This window comes from Rattus rattus, chromosome 6 (genome assembly GCF_011064425.1).
Source record: "Rattus rattus isolate New Zealand chromosome 6, Rrattus_CSIRO_v1, whole genome shotgun sequence".
In the NCBI taxonomy this organism is placed as follows: domain Eukaryota; kingdom Metazoa; phylum Chordata; class Mammalia; order Rodentia; family Muridae; genus Rattus; species Rattus rattus.
Genome location: NC_046159.1, coordinates 22,214,489 through 22,230,331, shown reverse-complemented (window position 1 = coordinate 22,230,331; position 15,843 = coordinate 22,214,489). Strand labels below are relative to the sequence as shown.

Genomic DNA, 15,843 nt, shown 5'->3' with positions numbered 1-15,843 from the left:
GCCTCAGCCTCTCGAGTGTTGGGATTACAGGTGTGTATCACCATGCCATGTTCAGCCATTTTGCTAACCACAGAGGGTTGTCTCCTAGATAATTGCATTTCTGATGTCAGAATAAGAACAATTCTTTTCCTCCAGTTAGGAAGGATGAGTTGATGATCCCATAGATCGTCAGAGGCAGGGTTGGAAGAGTGAATGGTGCCCATATAGGTCCTTCCCTTTGTCTCCTTCAAGCAAGACAAATATACTCTGTCTTAGAGAGAGAAAGGAAAAGTTGTATCTTGTCCTTACAGGGTCATCTCCTACATATGTCTTTGCCCTCTTCAGGGGTAACTGAGGTTAGTTAGTTTCCCCATCTAGATGTCTACTGCCTCTTCATGATTCAGTTACCTGTGGATTTTCTGTCTGTGTGTCCCGCCTCAAACACTTTGAGTTTTTTTTTTTTTTTTTTGGTTCTTTTTTTTCGAGCTGGGGACCGAACCCAGGGCCTTGCGCTTCCTAGGCAAGCGCCTACCACTGAGCTAAATCCCCAACCCCCACTTTGAGTTCTTCTGCTTCCCGTTTATCCTTGATCAAGGCAGGTTTTGTTATGCCCACTCTCTAGTCCCCAAGCCCAGGGCTAGCTCAGAGCAGAGGCTGCTCCATCTAAGGGATCAAGTGCTGGTCCCCATGACACTCAGTCCTCCTACTCCTGCTTCATCTCCAGCATGGCTCACGCAGCTCTAACCCACAACAGTGTTTGCATGCTCTGAGGTCATGTCAGCTGCTTGCTCTCAGCTCAGGTCTTGACCTTACCTATAAGACTTGCGTGTCCACTGGGGCTTTGGCACTGGGATCACATCAGGAATTATTTAGAGGTGGAAGGGGGAAAGGTCCCCTTAATGAATCCCATGGCCAAAACTTAGCAAGTGGTGAGAGGCAAAGAGAACTGTTGCAAGTGTCTGGCACATTCTACATCACATCTGTATAAAGAATGGTGAACAAGAGTTGGGAGAAATGGGTCAGAGCCTGAGGAAAGCAGAAGGTAGCCTCATAGAATCTGGGTACTATCCAGCAAGGTAGTACTCATTGTAATAGGGTTTCCAGGTTGAACCTCTTGGTGGTTTGCCTTTCTCCTCTCTTTTCTTCTTCCCTCCCACCCTCTCTTCCTCCTTTTCCTTTTCTTCCTTTCATTGACAGAATCTATCTATACATCCTAGCTTGGTCTTGATTTCATGATCCTTCTGCCTGAGTCTCTGGAGAGCTAGGATGACAGATGTGTATCCCCTTCATATTTTTCTGAACCCCAATTCGACTCTCAGTTTTCTTTGCCGTTATAGAGCAGCAAGACACAGCACCATAGGGGCCGGCACTTTCAGGCCAGGCTAATCATCTGCAGACTCAGAGTGTTCTGGAGCAGTTTGCAGATCCCCAGGGTTTGGGGGCCAGGATTCCTAGCTCTCTGCAATCTTCTGATTTCCCTGTACAAGGTGGAGAAGCAACAGGTTGAAGGGGGGGGGGTTCCTCTTTGTCTCAGTTTTATGCCAGCCCACACTGCTGCTGGAAGTGTCCTTAATTTCTCGGATCATCTCAGAGCCAATGCTAAGGATGACAGGGAGCATCTCCCTCGGCTTCTCCATGGAACTACTCTGGTTAACAATAGTGGGGTAGGGGGTATATGACTCTGGGCTAGGATCTGGTCAGGGTAACTTAGACCCAGACTTATTGTGATAACCCCTGCCATTCCCTCAGTAGATATTACCCTGTCATTTCAATTTGAATGAGAACTTACTTTCAGAATCCAAAGAATTTCCCAGCAGCACACGGCCATAAGATGTTAGGCTGTGTCTTCCCTGGCACCTCTGACGGCCTTTGTACTCTGTAGGTTGGGTCTCAGTGGGCTGTTCCTGAGAACCCCTGCCTCATCAATGAGTGTGTCCGCGTGGAGGATGCAGTGTTTGTGCAGCAGAGGAACATCTCCTGCCCACAGCTGGCTGTCCCTACCTGTCCCACGGGCTTCCAGCTGAACTGTGAGACCTCAGCATGCTGTCCCAGCTGTCACTGTGGTGAGTCAGGCTGGCAGGCCCCCGCGCTTGCCTTCAGGGCTCTTTCCTCTCCAGACCCCTGACTTGTTTGCCTATTTAACAACTCAGAGAATGGGCACAATAAAAATCAGTTCCTATGCAGTTGTGAGAAAACAGACAAGAGGCAATGGTAGCTTTCTGCAGGCCACTGTGCCTGGCTCTGAGCCCAGTGATAGTTTTTTTTTAAAAACTATTCTCTTGTGTAATCTTCTTGATACTGACTGAGTGAGTGGTAGACCCTCCTTGGGCCAGGTTTCTCTGACTCTGGAGTCTGTGTTTTCAGTAGGACAATATTGTTTCACACAGGGAAAGGCATTGCCACCCCTGAACACTGCTGGCAGATAGATAGACAAACAGTGATACTCAGTCATAAATTCTATTTTTTTGCAAGCCCAAAGGACAACTCACCCATTCATCTTAAAGACATGCATTCAGCTAATTAGTGCCCCAGAGGCCCGTCTCCCATTAGGATGGGTAGTGAGGTGTTGGACAGTTCTGATATATTGGTTGAAAGAGAAAGAGAGGCCACTGGGGCCCAAGCAGGAAACTCATAACACCCTGGGGTAAGATGTGGGGAACTTTCCGGAGACAGGAGAGGGAGGCCAGCATGTGGTAAGGGTATCAGGTTTGGGGAGGGTGTGTCTATGCTCACGTGTTCCTTTGTTCCCCAGAGCCTGTGGAGGCCTGCCTGCTCAATGGCACCATCATTGGGGTAAGTTGGAGATAAGCGGTGAGATGGGTTGGGGGTTCTGTGGGAAGAGGAGGTAGATCAATCTAAGATGGAAACGCAGGGAAGCCGGGGACTTCATCTAACCACTCCTAGGGATTGCCAGTCTCCTAGCCACGCTGGGGCCACCCTTCTCACTCTTCAGGGCATGGACTGGCTGCCCTGCACTCAGATCCTGGCCCATACCCCAAGCATATGACCGTGCCTTTTGTACACATAGAATCACATCACGGTCACAGAGCACATTTCCATCGAACACCTCTCCCACTGTCTGACCATCTCTCTTACACTCTCCATATTTTAAGGTAGGGGGCAGAAGAGAATGGCCACCAGAAGCAGAGGGTACATCTCAGTGGATGGCTGCCTGAGGGGGATGAGGCTGGAGGAGTCTCTGGACTTTGGGAAACTGACTCTGGTTCTGTTTTCAGCCCGGGAAGAGTGTGATGGTTGACTTATGCACGACCTGCCGTTGCATTGTTCAGAGAGGAGCCATCTTCAGATTCAAGCTGGAGTGCAGAAAGACCACCTGTGAGGCCTGCCCCATGGTAAGAGAGGATCTGAGGGACTGAGGTCGCTGTGGAAGCCAAGCAACAGGACCTCGCTGGGTTCCTTAAATCTTGCCTTAGTTCTGATTATGGGCAATATCTGACAGCTGTCAGGACACCGACTCAAATCGTATCCCTCAGAAACAACTACCATTTAGTCTTACACGTTTTCTGCATTTTCTTCTTGTGTTTTAAAACTAAGCACAGTACTTCCAAGGCTTTTGATGCTATGCTCACAACTCTGTATCTTTAAAATCATGTTTTAAGAAACATTACCACCAAACTCGAAATACTTGTGAGACCCTTCGCAATGTCTGAGACTCTACACGATCTTCATCTTCTAAACGCATGTGCCCCAATGCATTTAATCTACTTTTCACTGTTAGACGTTCAATTGTTAGTCATCTCAATAGCTCAGCAGGAGGCTGGGGAGATGGCTCAGTGGGTAAAGCACTTTCTGTGCAAACATGAGGATCTGAGTTCGAATCCCAGGAACTCAGATAAAGCTGAGTGCAGTAGAACATGCCTACAGTCTCATTGCTGTTCCTACAGAGTGGTAGGGGGCAGAGATGGGAGAGTTCCTGGCATGCAGGGTGGTGGGCAATTAAGGGACCGTTTCTCTAAAATCATGGAAAAGTAGCAATTGTCCTCTGACTTTTTATGTGGTGTGTGGAATGTGAATGCCTGCGCTCATACATGCACACATGGATACATGGACACACATTTATTGTTTCTTTCTTTTTTTTGTGTCAAGTTGTGATTCTTGCTCGTTCTAGACACATTCTTTTTTTTTCTTTTCTTTTCTTTTTTTTTGGAGCTGGGGACCGAACCCAGGGCCTTGTGCTTGCTAGGCAAGCGCTCTACCACTGAGCTAAATCCCCAACCCCTCTAGACACATTCTTAAGGTACATTCTGACAACTGGATACTTTTTAGTTTAACAGATGAGAAAAGATCAGTGCATCATAATTTAGTAGTATAGTTTATTTTACTCTTAATTTTAACAATTTTAATTGACACAAAATTATATATATTTAAGGGGTGTGATGTTATTGTTTTAATTTGACTCTTAGTCCTACCTAACAGGGATATTCTAATTCTCACAAAGGCTGATGGGATCTAAATGACTGAAGAGACCTTAATTCTCCCTGCAGCTACCCTTTGTGTTTGGTCTTTATTTTTATTAATTAATTAATTAATTAATTAGCATCACAAGCACTTTGGTTGTTTTAGACAATACATTGGTAGTAGGTAAGCTTCCTGTAAGCTAGAGGCAGAATTGCTTTATCTCAGGTGGCATCAGGAGGGGGCATTTCCTCATGGGCTTCACAAAGCCATAGGTAGAGTGGTAGGCAGTAAGGGGCCCTGTGAGTAGGGCACAGGGCAGGTGACTCCTGGGAAGGATAGGGACAGAACAAGGAACAAGGTGGGAGCTGAGAGCTCATGTGGGCACTTCCGACTTTTGTCCAAATAAGGGAGAAGTAATCCATACCTGTGTTTTCCATGGCATTTATACCGTGTCAAGGTCAAAGCAAGGCTTAACAAATGTCCGTGGAGTAGATGGCCCTATAGGAGACACAGCTCTTTCTGGTAACCCGATTCAATTGAGAGAGAGTACGCTGTGATGCAAAAAACCAGTTAAATACAGATTCTTTCTTTGCAAAATGGCAGCAGATGTTTTAGGGGTTTTCCAAGTGAGTGTAAAACAACTCCCCCTCCCACACCCCAGGCCCTCAATATGGAGTAGAATAAGGCTGTCTGCAATTCTATGCGACTTCCTTCGACTTCCTTCACCTTCGTTGTCCACTGACTGGCATTCCAGGCGGTGAGGAAACAGATGCGGAGATTCCCACCCCTGTCCTCTGGAAGCTGAGCTGGGGGTGGGGTGGAGCTGTAGCCTACATGGTAAGGGAGGTCTGTTAGCCTCTCCGTAGCAGCGCCCTCTAGCGTTCAGATGGTATGTCACTCCCTCTGCCCCCAGAAGGTGCTGTACATATTTAAAATGCATGTCTATTTTGTTCTACAGTATTCCTTTCAGTTCGCCAGCACTCTTACATCTTGCTAAAGCAGTGCACCCCTATTCAGAAGCCATAGGTTAGCCTGCCTTTGGTCTACTTTTCAAGCTTGCCTATTGTAGGTCAGCATCTTTAACTGGCTTTGATACTGCTTGACCATGGAGGACCTCAGTACGGCTCTGGGGACGGGGCAACCGAAGTGAGTGGCATCTAGGTAGACCTGTTTGATGTCTTCACCAGATACACAGTGTTTAGCATCACCTCCCATGGAGATCAGAACAAGGTAGTTTGTGCTGACGCGTGGTAGAGATGGACGAAGCTTGACAGCGAACGTAAGGAAATCGCGGGGAAGAGAGGCCATCCTGCTGTGGGCTGTTCAACTGACCCTCCACAATGAGTTGAATGTGGAATATAAATGTCCATGACGGAGGATAGTGAACAGCCAACAGATAGAAGTAGAAGTCAGAGAAGGAGGCGGGGCCTGACTGAAGGGCATGCGCAGGGAGACAGCTGAAGGGGTTCCCAGGGGTGTGGTTAGCAATGCGGAGCTTTGGGAAAAGGTGGAACAGAGGGAACAGAGCTAAAATGGCTGTAAATGAGGACTCACTGGCTGTAGCAGGGATGTTAGGGGCTGGCTGGAAACTTGAGCCATCGGTGAGAGAAAAGTGGGCTCCTCCGACTGGGTATCCAGCTGTACTTAGGCAGGTATCTTAGGGTTTTACTGCTGTGAAGAGACACCATGACCACAGCAACTCTTAGGAAGGACAACATTTAACTGAGTCTGGCTTACGGTTTCAGAGGTTTAGTCCATTATCATCATGACAGGAAGCATGGTAGCCTGCAGGCAGACATGGCGATGGAGGAGCTGAGAGTTCTACATCTTGATTCACAGGCAGCAAGGAATGTGAGCCTCGCTGGGTGTAACTTGAGAGAGAGAGAGAGAGAGAGAGAGAGAGAGAGAGAGAGAGAGAGAGAGAGAGAGAGAGAGAGAGAGTGTGTGTGTGTGTGTGTAAGAACTCAAAGCATACCCCCACAGTGACATACTTTAACAAGGCCACACCTCCCAATAGTGCCACTCTACATGGGTCAAGCATTCAAACACAAGAGTCGGGTGGGGGTGGGGGTGGAGGTGGGGGTGGGGCATAGCTATTTGGGGTATTGGGAGAGAAAGGTGCCTGTTTCTTTTACGCACTCCCGTGCTAATGCATAACCCTTCCCATCTCCAAGCCACACTGTTCCTGAAAAACATGGCTTCCTTATTCTCCACTCCCTTGTCTGTTCCTTTCTGTTCTGTTGGCCCTCATAGTCCTCTTTGCTTTTTCTATTCCTGACTGAGCTGTGCCTCCCTGTGTGTGAGTGTCATCCATTGTCCTTTTGGCTGCTTCCTGCCCCTTCCTCTCATAGCCGCTTCTCCCCTCCCAGGATTTCCTCGACTCGTGGGTAGAGAACTGTTCACTCTCTGTCTCAGGACAGTTTCCTATGCTCTTCTAACACCCACTAGCAATGCCCAAAGGCGGGCTCCCCTGACATCGGCCTGAGGGAAGCTGTGCTTTAGTTCTTCCCTTGACTCAGAACCAATCATTCACATTCCTTCAGTGCTCGGCCCACCTTGTTTCTTCCCCTCTGATTTTCCTTGCTTGCGTGCCTTCCAGGAATGGTGCATCGTAAAAACAGTCTCAACCTCACGATTGAAACACTGCCTCACGATCTTCAAAAATCCAACAGCATCATTTCAAAGTGGTGCTTCTGGCCCGGGGCCCGGGCTCCCTGTCTCTGTGTGGAGCTCCGTCCTTATGTCCAACCCCCAGAAGGCACATCAAGTTCATAGGTTGATTTACGAGGAGCAAATTGCTTAAATTCACTTCTGGGCAAGCTTACCGACGCTGGCCCGTCCTGTTGGCAGAGACATCCATCTGGATGCTAAACCTGATTGATTAGAGGCCGTCTCTCAACCTGTGTTACAAGATAAAGTCTTACAGTGTAGCTCAGGTCAGCCTAAAACTTACATTTTCATGCCGTGGCTTCTTGAATGCTAGAGTTATAGCACACTATACTTAGAGTGTTATTGATTTTGTCCCAGGTCCTCTGGGCCCTAGAGAATGGCTCCAGTTCAGTGATCACTACAGGTGGCCAAATTACAGCAAGAATGGCAAGGGTTGGCGTCCCACAGGACCGAATACATCGTTTACTTATTTATTTCTAGGTTCTCCCCTCCCTCCCTTCTTCACCATCGCCTGCCCCCTCTGTGTGTGTGTGTGTGTGTGTGTGTGTGTGTGTGTATCTGTGTGTGCGCGCATGTGCATGTAAAAGCCAGAGGCCAGCTGTCCATCCTGTTTTTGAGATATGGCCTCTCACTGTGACCTCACCAGTTAGGCTAGGCTGCCTGGCCAATGAGCCCTGGGCTCTCCTGCCTCCTCTCCAGTACTGCGATTGCAAGCACGCATGATTACCCTGATGTGGATGCTAGGGGTTGGGCTCGGGTCTTCATGCTTGCTCGTTCCTGCCTGAGTTACCTTCTCAGCTCCTACCAAACCCATTGACATTTTACGTTTTGAGAGTACCATCTTTTATAGGGGAAAGAGGGGAGTAAGAGCTTTGGTTTTTATGAAATGATGGGGCAGTCGATGGTAGCATTTTTATTTTTTTTCTTATCTTGTTAAAAGTGTTTAAAGTATGTTTGCTCTGCGAAATAAGACGTTGGCAATCTTATGGCGTCTCCTGAATGTGACAGCATTTTGCAAAACAGCAAAGTCCTGCTCCCTGCAAGCTGCTGCTTTTCCCAGTGCCGATATGAATGAAGGGCTCTTATCCTGAGCTACCATCAAGTTCTGAGCTAATGCCCCAGCTGCTGGATACATACATGCCTCGGGGCTTACTTGATGATCAGGGAGAGCTTCCTAGTGTCAGGGTTCTAGTAAACTTCTTAACAATGCTTGGTTTTGCTAAGTATCTTGTTGTTGTTATCCTCCTCTTCCTCCCCTACTCCTCCTCTTCCTCCTCCTCCTCTGCCTCTTCCTCCTCCTCCTCTTCCTCCCCTCCTCCTCCTCCTCCTCCTCCTCCTCCTCCTCCTCCTCTTCCTCCTCCTCCTCTTCCTCCTCCTCCTCTTCCTCATCCTCTTCCTCCTCCTCTTCCTCCTCCTTCATCCTCCCCTTCCTCTTCCTCCTCCTCTTCCTCATCCTCCTCTTCCTCCTCCTCTCTCCTTTCTCTTTCTCCTCCTCCTCCTCTTCTTCCTCCTCTTCCTCATCCTCATCTTCTTCCTCCTCTTCCTCATCCTCCTCTTCCTCCTTCTCTTCCTCCTCCTCTTCTCCTCCCCCTCTTCCTCCTCCTCTTCCTCCTTCCCCTCCTCCTCCTCCTCCTCCTCCTCCTCCTCCTTTCTGTTGTGGGATTCCATCCTAGATTATATTAAATGTGTGTTTCTCAGTTGACAAAGGTTTAGGGCAACGTATATATGTACTGCCTATTTCTTCTGTGAGGTGTTGCTTAAGCTTACTATTTATTTTTAAGATTTAAAAATTTTACGTTATGGGTATGAGCATTTTGCCGGCTCATACCTGTGTGTATGTGTTCTGTGAGCATGCCTGGTGACCGCTGAGGTAATGATACTGTGGATGCTGGGAACTGAGCCTGGATTCCCCTCGACAAGAACAAGTCCAGTTAGCTGCTGAGACATCCATTTTAGTAAGCAGAGTGATACAGCTTGAGTGAGACGCACATACGTGGAGGAAAGAAATGTCAGAAGGAGGAGTGAGGCCTGGCAAAGTCTAGTTCCAGTAGGATGTCTGCTGGGAGGAACTGTCGGGTAGCAGAGGTAAGAAGTCAGCGAGGTGAGCCAGCTTATAACTGAGACGCTCTGGGAAGTTAACCACGGCTGCTGTCTTTCCTGGACACAGGGCTATCGGGAGGAGAAGAGTCAGAGCGAATGCTGTGGCCGGTGCCTGCCTACGGCTTGCACTATTCAGCTGAGAGGAGGCCGGGTCATGACCCTGAAGGTGGGCACAAACCGAACTCAGGAGTTCCCTCTCACACCGCTGTCTGGCTTCTTCCTAAAGGGGTTGGGGGTATTTCTCTTGGGGAGGGGCCTTTTCTTTAAGTAGAAGGACTATTTCGGGGTCATTGTTGGTTTCTTTTCACACTTCATTTTCTAAAGAAAGGGTAGGCAGCTTGTGGAAGGCAGCAGTGTTTCCTTTCTGATTGCCTTGAAATTCTGCTCTTCCTGACAAGTATATAGTTGGGGTATGGCCTCATGATTTGGATGAGATCTTCTGTAGCTTTGAGGCTATGGGACTAGACAAGCAACCGGGGTGAGCAGATCCACCTATGACTTCTGGAACTATCCGAGAGATGGTGCCTTGTCTCATATTTCAATTAGTCAGTTTACTGTTACAGTGTCTCCATCTCAAAAGTACTTCCATGGTCAGAGTAGTCTGAGGACTTTTTATGTTTCTGTAGCTCTCTTTATAACACATAAGTTATGGAGGCAAGACTCTAACTCTAGTCTATACTCTGAGTGGGGGCGGGGGTGTTACATACGGTCTCACCCTTCTTCCATAGTTCTCTGTTGTTTTAGCAGTTCAAAAAGAGTCAAGGCCGTGGCTGACGGTAGCTTTGCAATCCAAACAATATCATGACATTTGTTCTACCCACTCTCCTCTGTCTTTTCAGCAAGATGAGACATTCCAGGATGGCTGTGACAGTCATCTGTGCAGGGTCAACGAGAGAGGGGAGTACATTTGGGAGAAGAGGGTCACGGGCTGCCCACCATTCGATGAACGCAAGTGTCTGGCTGAAGGAGTGAGTAGTTGCCGTTCAGATCCTGCCTGTGTCTCGAAGGTCTCACTGTTTGGCTCTGTGATGGCATTCTGTGCAATATCCAGCCCAGCTCTTATGCAATCTCACAGTATCCAAGACAGATATCTGTCCTAGTTGAGGAATCAATGAAATGGTGAAGAAGAGAGAGTTCTCTGAGACATAGGGTGCTGCTGGAGGGAAGCCATGATCTTTGAACAGGGAGGCAGGACATTGACCCCATTTCATTTTTTTCTGGGAGTGAAGTTTCTGACCACTCTGGTTCAGGTGGGGTGTTCAGTTGTCTCACAATTGTGATGGGAAAGCAGTTTACATTTGGGGATTTTAGCCCCGAATTCTGAGTTCAGAGCCAGGAATTCATATGATGCGAGAACTTGTCCATGTTGAATTATTTGTGCCTGATCTTGTATATACTTCCTTTCTTTTTCTTTCTTTTTTTTTTTTAAGGGTAAAATCATGAAAATTCCAGACACCTGCTGTGACACGTGTAAGTCCATTACTAAGAGCTTATAGTTCCATGTCCATTAGACCAAGGCCAGGCACCACTGTTCAAAATCAACTTTATTCCAGAAAACTAGTTCTTTAGTATGAGTTGGTCATTATGTTCATCCATTCAGTCAACTCCCTTTTCTTCCTGATTGTCCTTAGCCTGTTTCCTGCTCAAATCTATCAATCACACTGAAGCAATCACTTCATATGTTTTTCCTGCTCCTTCTCTTATCTCCTATGCGCCTTAGACTCTTTAACTGCTTCTATATCTATCACGAGGGAGCATCATGAGGCTCTTCCAAGTTTTTATCAACCTTGGTCCTTCTTGACTTTGTACTTACCCAGTGCTGATGGCTCTAATTGGCAGAGTGGTGGGTGGTTTTGGGGAAGTGTACCAGACAATATCTGCCCTATCTATTTTTGTGTTCATGAGCACAAGTCATGAATTTCTTGCTTAGACTAATTTTTTTTTAAGTTTAGTTTGTTTATGGTCATTTTAGATTCATAGACTCATGGTTGTAGATAGAGAAGAGTAAAAGCCTGAATTCCTTCAGTCATTTCTTCTTTCCTTGATGGTCGGCTATGACAGCCCAGTGATGGCCATCCCTGAACAGCAGGATGACACACCCTGAGAGCGCTTCTTTCCAAATTTCCCTTAGAAGGGTTTAAGAATGCTATTTCAGGAAACCATTAGAGATGATACTGTTCTTGGGATCTGGTTAAGAAGCTGTGATATACAAAACCAGCAATAAAGACACTTCACTGGCCAATATGTTCAGGAGGCTGTAAGATTTTTTATAAGGAAAATAAGCTAGGTTCAAGAATTGAAATCTACATCAGGAGAATATTGCACATTGGCTCCAAATTCACTCTCTTGTGCACTTGGAAGACTTTCTGATTAAAATGATTAAGATGGAATTCATCTGCAGTTGGGAGGCAGGCTAATGTGTCTATAGGGCCGGCATAGGTTTGGAGCCGTGCCAGCATAGAAAACCATCATGACTCAGAGCAGAGTGGTGAGCTGGTGTTAGACCTTAGACTTGGCAGTGGGTCAAGCAGAGCTCCAGCTGTGAAGGCCACTGTAGACAAAGAATCTCATGACGGTGAATGTGGAAGGAGCAAGTCTCAATAAGACAGTTGCACAAAGCTTCTTAGGAAGCCTCTGCAGAGGAAATGAATGTGCCCATGACATTTGCCTTCTTGGCCAAATATATGAATAAACTGATATTAATTCTGTTTAGTGGCTACTCCATTGTCCATTAGTTATAGTTACAGTATGACATGATTGCTCTGGCCATGAAATTTAAAATGATATAAAAGCAAGTGTTGTCTGTCTATATGACAAAAACACAGTCAACCTAGGCTCCTTCTGCAATTAGAATTGTACTGTTAAGTGAGTTAAGCACAGTAGCAATGACATCTCTGCGTCTGAGGAGTCAGGAGCAGCAGAGTTGAGCTTGAAGAACTTAGTTCCCTATCCTGCAACTGTTTGGTTAGTTGTTATGGGAAGAGGAGCATTTCCAACTTAGTGAAGGCACTGGACATGGAAAGTGTTCTACAGAACCCCAGCTAGTCAACCCTCCAGTTTCTTCTCTCACCTATTCTACAGGTGAGGAGCCCGATTGCAAAGACATCACAGCCAAGGTGCAGTATATCAAAGTGGGAGATTGTAAGTCGCAAGAGGAAGTGGACATTCACTATTGCCAGGTAAAGCTGTGACTTCAAGAACTGGGTGCGAAAAGCTAAGCCTCATTAGTTGTCATCTAGAAGGATCTGGAAAAGTCAGAAGGAAGAGAGATACAAGGGACTGTAAGCATCGCTTTTAAAGTAAATGTTTCACTTAGTGAGTAGAGCTGATTGAGCCCAGAGTAAGACCAGAACAGATCTGTAAAGAGACTGGGGAGTTGTTTATGGAAAATAGGGATTCAGGATCAGCGTGTGTAGAAATATTAGCCAGAGAGGTTGGGTATGTGTAGTAATTTGAGAAAGGAGGTTCACGGTTTTCTGAGATCTACCTTTAGAAGGCCAGCTCTCCCAGGTATCTCTGGGTAAGGCAGGAGGAAGATGGATGCAGGTTGTCCCAGAATCCCACTGCCCCATCTAGCATTGTGATGTCTCATCCCTCTGCTGTATTACAGGGAAAGTGCGCCAGCAAAGCTGTGTACTCCATTGACATCGAGGATCTGCAGGAACAGTGCTCCTGCTGCTGGCCCTCAAGTACAGAGCGCATGCGTGTGCCCTTGCTCTGCACCAATGGCTCAGTTGTGCACCACGAGGTCATCAACGCCATGCAATGCAGATGTTCTCCTCGGAATTGTGGCAAGTGAGGCCTGGGCAGCTACGGCAGACTCCTACTGCTGCCCATGCTGTGGCCTGACCAAGCCAGAGAACCTTCCCCTGTGCATCCTGCCCTTTGTGCCCTCCTGGGCCCACAATAAAGGCCAAGTTCTCCTCTTAACCAAGGCTGGTGGTGGACTGTGTCTCAAGTCCCAGATGACAGCCATGACCTAAACTCGGAGGTCTGAGGCTGGTTTTAGGGGACAAAGCACATGGTTCCTCTACAAATACTCCTAGCCCAGTGTCTGGAGGCTGAGGCCATCTAGTATCCAGGAAGCAGTGGAATTATAGTATCCTCTGGGTGGAAAGGCACAGGGTGAAGATGTCTTTCCAGAAACTTAGCCTGGTGGTTCTGAACCTGTAAATGTATCCTTAAGAACACCCGGTTCTCAAATCTCTCAGTCAGGCTGCTTCTATGCATGGCATAGAGGTGGGCTCTGGAAATCAGCTCCTGCTGTCAGCGTGAATGATGACATTATGAAGAAGGATGAGAAATCTATGTGCATAGTGGTCCCCAGTCCTAATAGGAAGTAGGTACCTGTAGGTAGGAGGCCACCAGGTGGAAAAGCCAGCTTCCATCACAGGCTCAGCCATAGCAGATGAGCTCTAGGCTCAGGTCAGATCTGGACGCTACCTATGGCCCTCACCCAAGTGTACAGTCTCCAAGAAGTCCTATCTGGCTTTCAGACTCAGTTTCCTTATCTGTAAAAACTAACATGATCATCTCAGTCAGAGGATTATGAGGATCAATGACTGGTGCTTAAGATAAAGTACAACTGTCCTGGGCAACTGTAAATGCTCTAATGTAAGAGATGAGCATAAAATGGGAAACTTATTCTCACAAGTGGGAACCGGTGACTCTAACAACATGGGTGGCAGAGCGTTGGGGATTTCCGGCATCCCTATGGCCTGGATGCTCAGTGTTTTTAGTTTTATGCCGGTTGCCAAGGCCTTTCCTGCTCTGACCATCCTTAGTGGAAGGGTCGAGTTAACACGAAGCAGCATCTAATTCCTCAATCCCTCTGTGGAACCGTCACCCTTGGGTACAGGTGGTCTTTCTTGGAAATGAATTGAAAAGCATGCACACCCATGCTGGCAGGATGGGAAGGATTCTAGCTGGGAGGGAGAACAAAGCCATGAGAACAAAGAAAGGGGGGTGTCCTGGTTGTGTTCTGGGAATTTGATGGGTACTGATGTTCATTCCAAGTCTTTTTTTTTTTTTTATTAACTTGAGTATTTCTTATTTATATTTCGAATGTTATTCCTTTCCGGTTTCCGGCAAACGTCCCCTAACCCCCTCCCCTCCCCCTCTATATGAGTGTTCCCCTTCCCATCCTCCCCCCATTGCCGCCCTCCCCGCAACAATCACGTTCACTCGGGGTTCAGTCTTGGCAGGACCAAGGGCTTCCCCTTCCACAGGTGCTCTTACTAGGCTATTCATTGCTACCTATGAGGTTGGAGCCCAGGGTCAGTCCATGTATAGTTTTTCATTCCAAGTCTTTTTACACAGAGGGGATTTACCTCATCAAAAGTACTAGGCAATGGAGTCCGAAAAGATTTAGACGTCTAGTCCGTCATCTCTCTCTGAACCCTGTACTGATAATGAAAATGTCCCAGAGAAGTCAAATGGCTTGCAAAGGCCGAACAGGCTCTGAGTGGCAGGTTCTGGTTCAAAACCCAAGTGCCTTTACAGCTAGACAAGAACTTTCAGGCCACTCGGCACAGAGTGCACAGCTGCTGGTCGTCTCCCGCTACTCGTGTGGGACTCAGTGACTGCTCCATCTCTAGGTTTCTACCATTTGCCACTGACTGGGGGGAACTGCATGAGAAGTTCTGTCACAGGCCACAGGCCACAGTGATGCCTAGGTTTGGCAGAGAGCTGAGTAGGGTAGACAGAGGGAAGGAAGCACAGATGAATGTTTTATATAACTCCTTAATAATTCAAAGGTTGTCATTTCTCCACATCCCCTCCGCTCCCCAACTTTGAGTCATCACTAAGGTCAGTCTCTGGAGGAAACCAGATCCAGGGGCGAGGAATTGACTGTCACTCTCCTGACTGATCACTTAACAGTACCTGAGGACAAGGACGGCTGACCAGTTTTCTTGTGATCTGCCCTTGGTGGCTGAATGACACCTTATGCTAAGGGCTGAATGGCCCTTATGCTATTTCACACAAAAAAGCCAAGTCAAGAAAGCCACGTTCCAGTTAAAAACACAGGAAGAGGATCAAGTGGGCTGTCCTGCTTTGGCACTTATTGCTGGGATTAAACAGCCCCCAAGAGCCTGGGGAGGAAAGGGTTTTTAATTCTGCTTACAGCTCATAGTCTATCATGAGGGGAAGTCAGGGCAAGAACTCAAGTTGGGAACCTTCAGGCAGGAGCTGATGCATAGCTCAAGGAGGGGCGGGTGCTGCTTGCTGGCTGCTCATGGCCTGCTCAGCCTGCTTTTTTCTAGAAGCCAGCACTGCCTGCCTAGGACTGGCACCGCCCACAGTGGGCTGGGCCCTCTCCCATCAATCATTTATCACCACAGATTTTCTTAAGGCTAATCTTCTGGAGGCAGTCCTTCAATGAAGGTTCCCTCTTCCCAGATGACTCTAGCTCATGTCAGGTTGACAAAAAACCGAACCAGTGCACACGTGTGTCTTTGTGTGTGTTTGTGTTGTTTTACCTCCAGGTTTCCTAAGGACAGAGTCTGCACTTGATACTAAGGACTCTTCTTTTTAATGGTCACTCTTAGACCAAATGAGACAGGATCCTGTCTTAGTTGGCTTCACTCAGTATAGCCTAGAGTCATCTGAGGGACTCTTAGTTGAGGGATGGCCCAGGTAAGATTGGCTTGTGGATCTGTCTACTGGGGACTGACT

At 47.4% G+C, this 15,843-nt stretch overlaps 1 protein-coding gene across 1 annotated transcript in view; it reads left to right on the top strand.

The window, feature by feature from the left end:
- Vwf (von Willebrand factor) overlaps positions 1-12,973 on the top strand; it is a 124,702-nt gene extending 111,729 nt beyond the window's left edge. Inside the window, 8 exon segments of the mRNA XM_032906594.1 lie at positions 1,862-2,042; positions 2,732-2,772; positions 3,216-3,332; positions 9,236-9,334; positions 10,008-10,136; positions 10,599-10,638; positions 12,250-12,347; positions 12,779-12,973. Coding sequence (XP_032762485.1) covers positions 1,862-2,042; positions 2,732-2,772; positions 3,216-3,332; positions 9,236-9,334; positions 10,008-10,136; positions 10,599-10,638; positions 12,250-12,347; positions 12,779-12,967 — 894 coding nt within the window. The 3' untranslated portion in view covers positions 12,968-12,973.
- The last annotated feature ends 2,870 nt before the right edge of the window (positions 12,974-15,843 follow it).